General features: G+C 45.1%; 1 protein-coding gene across 1 annotated transcript; it reads left to right on the top strand.

The window, feature by feature from the left end:
- The first annotated feature begins 874 nt into the window (after positions 1-874).
- Positions 875-5,714, top strand: LOC149363077 (uncharacterized). The gene is made up of 6 exons (XM_089568430.1): positions 875-886; positions 1,578-1,662; positions 3,053-3,247; positions 3,493-3,573; positions 5,320-5,458; positions 5,555-5,714. Exons 1-6 carry the CDS (start codon positions 875-877, stop codon positions 5,712-5,714), a joined length of 672 nt encoding a protein of 223 aa, XP_089424556.1.
- Positions 5,715-7,232: the final 1,518 nt, after the last annotated feature.

Below are 7,232 nucleotides of genomic sequence, written 5' to 3'. Positions count from 1 at the left end.
AGAAAAATGATAGGTGTAACGTTAAGGGACCGGAAGCGGCCGGAGTTTGTGAAAGAACAAACGCGGATTAATGACATCCTAGTCGAAATCAAGAGGAAGAATTGGGCTTGGGCAGGGCAAATAACGTGAAGGCAAGATAACCGCTTGTCCTTAAGGGTAACGGAGTGGATTCCTAAAGAAGGGAAGCGTAGCAGGAGGCGGCAGAAGATTAGGTGGGCAGATGAGGCCAAGAAGTTTGCGAAGATACGGTGGCCGCAGCTGGCAAAGAACAGGGTTAATTGGAGAGACATACAGGAGAGGACTTTGCCATGCAGTGGGCGTAGTCAGGCTGGCCATGATGATGGTGATCATGATGATGAATCCGCATGCTGCACTTTTTTTTTTCGCGACTGTACAAGCAGGATTAGTCTTATGTGGTTTGTCTGCAGTTGCTCCGCTGACAATGTTAGAGACACCTACATTCATTAAGAACCGAAAGGTTGCGAGCCTTTCACAGCTGTCTGCTCCATTACATTTCCCCTCGCAATTTCTAGCTGTGGGACTCGGCGCCATGTTGCGCTGAGTACGGTCTGTGCACATGAAGACAGCATTTTTCTTTTCTATAACATCCTGCTTTTCAACATTCCTGCGTCCTGTGAGTCATCAGCGCACTTGCCGTAATGCGCTTGCGTAATACGCGATGGAACTAGCCTGGGTTCGCGATTTCTGAGCAAGCCTGCTAGATGAAGCTTAGCCTCGGCGCTGTTTCATTTCCACTGGCACTACTCCCATGCACTATTTAAGATTTCTTCTTTTGCTCTCAGTCACACGATCCTTTTGATGACAAAACTTAAGCGCTTTCTAGGCAGTCTGGCTTCAACCTGACAGCATTAGGATGGCTCAAAAAGTAAGAACAAATATTTCTCATGCTTGTGACGAAACAATAGTTGTAAAAACGGTCATTTCTTCTGCAGGAGTTTCTCATCTACTTTTCCGGCTCACATATTTCTTTTTGTGTTTGTAGCGGTGTCGTGAGTGTTCTGGTGCTCTTGTCACAGTTATATTCACTTTAAGTTCTATTTAATTCAAGCAAACACCTTTTCTGCATAATCGCTATATATGGCCGAGGAATCCCGGTGGATCGAGAATCTATACGCCCAACTCACAACTAGATTTTGTCTCCTGCAACTTATTACTATACTTTAGCCTCGTCCTCAGTGGCGGCAGGCATTATTCTACCATGAAGGCAGAAGATGCTGGGTAAGGCATGGGAGGAAGAGTGCTTAGCAGCCAAGAGCAGCAATACAGAACTGCCAGCCACTCGTGATCTGTTACGCTGAAATCCTTGGAGTGGGCGCATCTATATTTTCTAGTATTGAAAACCGGCAACTCAGTGCTACGCCGCAATGGCTCTGGCCCCTGCGGATAAGAGACGGCGGAGCCGCCGCCTGATCAGCAGGGCGAACGGATGAACAGCGTGCACGTGAAGTGAAGTAGGAAGGGGAACGCGCCCTTGGGGACCACTTTTCAGTGATTTTTTGTGTTATTGTGTTAGGCAGCACCTTATCCGCTAGAGTTCTTGTCTTTTTTTTTTTCAGGGTTTGCGTTACACCATAGTGGCGACAACTCATTTCTACAGGTTGGCGCTTGTTTTCTTGATTTCTCTGCCAGCTCTCAAAACTGGTGAGTGTGTTTTATTATGCATATAGGATTACAAGAAATATCTCTACGCCACCTGGGGTATTCAATCGCATGTCGAGAGTGAAAAAAATGTGGCGGCAAATTCAAAAGGCGCGTAATATCGATAAGGTCCCTGATTTATTCAGCCAACTAAATTCCGAGTGTCACTGAATAATGTACTTATTAGGCGCTGCAGCATGCACTGTTTTTAAGCTTTGCGATGAAACGTACTCTGCGAGGTAATGGGTGAAAACACTTCGAGGAAATTTGTGCTCGTTTGCTTACCCGGCGTTGGAAATTTGATGCCCCTTACGGTGAATTTTACAACTATGTGTTTATTTTGGGCCCTACCAGATTCACTATATTAATATTATTTCTTATTTAAGCGTGTGGGAGCTCAATAATTTTATTCATTATTTTATTCAGAGTACAATTAAAATGACAGCACAGTTTATCATCGCCACCAAGGTGAGCACAGCCGGACTGCAGCTAAACAAAGTTGTGCAGTAAACTAATATACCCGCAGTCAAAGAAAATGTGTAAGGATGTCCTTCTACTCTATCATATACAATCAAGTCTCCGCTAATGGCAAGTATTCGATTCCTCGAATTCCGCTTCGCCTTGGAGCATTCTGCCGAACAATTGGAGAGACATCGCGCGCAATTGCAGTTGATGTATCTGAACTTCCTTCTGCCAACTGCTTACCTTCTTCTGGTTAGGTTGCTCCGGACAGCAACTGCATCTCTGTGCCAGTCATCTCCAATTCAAACACTGAACCCAGCCTAATCTTCTTTGACCTGTACTTGAGAAATCTTCTTGGCTTTTCATCTCTCTATGCGAGGCTGCAAAAGAAAGAATGAGACAGGGAAAAAAAAAGAAAGCTTATTTCCATCCGAATGCCAAAAGAAACAATCGAGAGAATAAACGACAGAACCTTGATTCCATTTCTTGTTTCGGCCTTCATTCATCGGTTTGCACTCGTCAAGCGCCGACTATTTACAGCACGCACCATGTCGGTTCTACTTGATAACGGCCGCTTAGAATTTAACATAATTGTGATATTTGTTGCTGCGGCTTGGCGTACCGTGTAGCTTAAATCTACACCCAGGTTCCTGCATTAAGCTTGGTTACCACTAGGCTGTACAATGCTTGGTATCGCATCACAAAATAGCTCACAAAAATAAAACCAATTTGTGATGCTTGCAGGCCTTAAATCTCAAATGAAAAATCAATCAACTATTTACGACGCTGTGTTTAACCGTAGCTCCTTCCATAACCACATTCTGTTTGAATACACTGCAACAAAAGAACCATGTTATCACGTGGGCATCACCTTTCTTTGCACAGGCTTGGAATATACATAACACATTTAACTTACCTCTTCCTTTTCCAGGTTCAGCTTTGGTGGTAATTCAGCCAGTAGTGCCCGTGCAACCCATACGCATGGGATCTATAAATCCCTTAGGCACGGGATCCATGGGCTTGTCTACTGTAGGCCTTAATACAGCTGGCACGGGTTCTGTGGGTCAAGGATACGCAGGTTCCACCATGCCCATTGGTGGTTCCAACTTGCCGGTGGCTTCTGGAGGTATGTTTTGAGAAGGCTTTTCAGTAAGGAAGCTCACCCGCTTTTGTAGTTTCTAAAGCGACACGTGTAGTAAGGCGCTCCGCACATGGGGTGATGATCGTATTGCATGTCTGGCGGTGTCATGCCATTCATGCCTTTCAAAAAACAGCGTGTGTTGGAGTGAAATCAGACATTTAGATAATGATCCTTCCTCTTAATTAAGCCGAGTTATAATGCGCGATTGCCTACTGTGGGCTTTGATACAGTTGGCATTGGTTCTGTGGGTCAAGGATACGGAGGTTACATCATGCCCATTGGTGGTTCCAACCTTCAGGTGGCATCTGGAGGTATGTGTTGAGAAGGCTTTTCAGTGAGAAAGCTTTTCAGCGCTTGTTGTTTCTAAAGCAACATGCAGAATAAGCCACTCCGCTGAAGAGGTGATTGTATTGCATGTCTTGCACTGCCAATGCATTCCTGCGTTTCAAAGAAGAGTTTGTGTTGGAGTACAGTTGGACATTTAGAGAATGATCCTGCCTGAAATTTAGACCGACTTCTGATGCCTGATGCGAAAGAGACAAAACAGTCATTTGAATTTTTCAAAAGTTGGCAAACAAATTCTTAGCTAATTTCTCGCTTTGTTACCAAGTGAACGGTCCAGAGAAACACTTTGTCGACAAATTAGACAGCCAAGCATGCAATACCAAGGGAAATCTGCTCCCATACTAGCAATAATGGTGAGCTGTAAAGAAATATATCGAGCTACAGAGGATGAGCCAACGTTCGTCGTTGCGGCCTCCAGTAGATGTTCATCAATTCTGATCAACCATTTTTGTCTACCTTCTTTTGTCCCAGTATTCAAGAACCTCAGCACCACTATTTTAGCTTACTTTTTTAGCGATATATTTCTTCCAGTTCATTCATGAGTTGCGAGGGTTGAAATGTTGGTAACATATTTTTATTTGTTTACGCGACACCCCGGACATTCCGCTGGGTACAAGCCGGGTGGGCAGAAGAAAAAAGACGAAAAGGAAACATGAAGTTTATTTGTAGGAGGAAATCAATGGCCAATGTGGAGAAAAACGGTTTTAAATGGTTTTAAAAGGTTTTAAAGCGCCAATGGTAGACGGACACATGCTACCGAATGGCTTCCCGCCCATTCGGCGCGTTTGAGCTAAAGCAGTAAGTCATCTACGATACAAACATCTGACGTGCTATCTCTGACGTGCTACCGCAGCACAACAAAGATGACCATTAAGTACTCTATAAGGCACTGATGATTCCCGGTATGGGCAATGCATGTCCATCTGCAGTGCTAAGCTCTTCGATGCGATCAGCTCCAGCCCAGACCGCACCGATGTTAGCGTCTAATATTTAGGGCTTAAGACTGTGATCCGTAAAAAAGAAAGATTGGTTTCCTTTCATTTAAGACATGTTTCTCCAGTTAAAGTAAGCCTCAACAGGGCCTACTTGCCTTGAAGAGTAAGCAGGTTTTCTGCAGCTTACTTTATCAAAGCTCTTCTCGCATAAACGTTTTTGGTTGCTAAGCTGGACAGTCTTACTTGTGCCAAGCGAGTAATTTATACAAAACACCGGTTATTACCCAGGGCAGCTTTACGTCCTAAAGCTGCCGTACAATCGGTTTCCGGTATTCTTGTTTTAGCCAAAATAGTTTCGGTCTTTGGTTATGCTTTCTTTTTCGAAGACATCTGAAAAACGTCACATGGAATGTTCGCTGACATATACGTTTTTGATTACAAGGTATGACCGCTGTGCCTGAAAATTATTTTCATTGCGTGTTGTTATAATATATAATGACTGGTTGCTTTACTCCCATTCGGAATACGGAGCGTGGATTGGCAGTAGCCCTGCATAAGTTGTATTTGTAATTAGGGCGTATTACCTGCTGAGAGGTTGTATGTAGGAGTTTGAAAATATATTTCTTCTCTTCTTTCACCACAGCTCTCAAAAAATTTAAATTTAGAATATTGTTCAGGCTACAGAAATAAAATGCGTGCTACGGCAAAACGTAATTTCATGCGCCTCTCCATTTCGATCCGTCCTTTCAATACTGAATCCTTCCCGCCCTGCTGCAGTGGTCGTGACCGATGCCGCCGGGACGCCGAAAGTTGCGACCGGCACGAACGCAGGCCCCATAGTTCTTATTGACCAAAAACTCCTGGGCGGAATAACCTCAACTATTAGTACCCCCAAGCCACCGCCACCACCACCGCCGCCGCCGCCGCCGCCGCCGCCAGAAGCGCCGGAGGACCCACCGCCGGAGGAGGATCCAGAAACACCACCGGAGGAGGATCCAGAAACACCACCGGAGGAGGATCCAGAACCACCACCGGAAGAGGATCCAGAACCACCACCGGACGAGGATCCAGAACCACCACCGGACGAGGATCCAGAACCACCACCGGACGAGGATCCAGAACCGCCGCCGGAGGAGGAGCCACCAGCAGAGCGAAGCGACGAGGCTCTTTGACTTACCTCTGAGTAGTACGCCGTCGACAGCGACACCCTAAGGGCTGCTTACGCACAAAATTCCCAGCAGTGATTCCAGCAAATCTCTTCTTGTAGTCAGTTCCGTAGGCACAATGGGGCGGGAAAATTGGTTACAATAAGCGCGTAATGCAATAGCCCGCCAAGCAGCTTCAGAGACGGTGCTTGAATGTGAAGCCTTTGGTGCTATAAGTAATACAGCAAATGACTTCACTCCAGCATCATGCATAAAGATTGTTCTGAAGGCAATGTTTCACCATGGTAAACTTTTCGTACGTTATAGAAGGTTTATTATAAACTTAATGATGAATTAATGTCAACCACGTCATTTCGCGAACTTTCGCAACTAGAAGTGTGCTACGTTCCTCCAAACGTTCACGAGAAAAGCCCTGTAACTTTAACGGTGAAGGGAATAAATGTGATTGAATGAAATCGCTACTTCGTTTCCTCAATAGCAGAGTGGACAGTAGTGTCCAGCGCATCTTTCTGCATGGCAGTAATAAAATGTTCTTACAAACAGTCGTCATAAAAATAATATTGCAAACTGACAAATTGTGTGACTTTCAGTGGCACAGGGAGTGCCAACCAGGCGGGTTGAATTTTCAAAGTTCTCTTATGTTATCTTGCACTACAGGAAAATTTATTTGAATAGCCAGTCTCTTGAAGTGGTGCAAAACGATGCGAAGAATGTTTTCCGCTCCTGTAAAAAGAAGCACAACCCCTGCCCGCAGTTATGACTACCTAGAAAAGCGTTTAGAGCTGAAGTGAATCGCTAAGTGCTCGTGAGGTTTCACGTTATTTATAGACAACACCTTTTCTTAAGAACTATTTCGAAATCGAATGATTTTGCGCTCTCTGCTATGGCACTCTAGACTCTGATTCCAAACTCTGATTCCAGACTCTGATTCCAGAGGCGTCTCTCATAGCCTCAGTCGCTTTGGGACGTTAAACTACATAAACCAAACTCGGCGCAGGGTGAAATCATGGCCTTGTTAAAAGAAACCTGGAGATGGTAACGCTGGGCTGGTTGCAAAAGTGCAGAATTTTTAATGGAGAGAAAAACGAGCGATGCGAACATTCTTCTCTCGAACTCAAGGGCCTACATCTACATGAAGCGATGGGTGCTCAAGATCAGGACCTCGGCATTCTAGAGCTCCACCACCAGGGAGACCCATCAGTGTAGAGGCTCTCGGGGATGCAGTAAACAAACCCTGTCAGATATCTTTCATGAGTGAAATGGCGGAATTTACCACAGCGTAACGTACACCCTGCAAGTTTACTTGACGCGTGCATTTCAACTGCGCTTTCCTTAATTCCGAACTTCGGCCAACCAAAGACTAAAATGCACCTGAAAATGAGATTTTCTTTTCGGTGAGTAAAATTTCGACATAACGCATGGGTAACCAATACGGGGAAAGCTTTCAGGACATTAGGAAACTTTAGCATACCGTGTACCACGTTACCGTTACCGGAGAACCGGAAGCCCGCCCATCGCCGGTGA

Source organism: Amblyomma mixtum, chromosome 2 (genome assembly GCF_055824585.1).
Source record: "Amblyomma mixtum isolate Tamu chromosome 2, ASM5582458v1, whole genome shotgun sequence".
Taxonomy (NCBI): domain Eukaryota; kingdom Metazoa; phylum Arthropoda; class Arachnida; order Ixodida; family Ixodidae; genus Amblyomma; species Amblyomma mixtum.
Note: the sequence above shows the minus strand (reverse complement) of the source record. Positions and strands in the feature narration are given on the sequence as shown.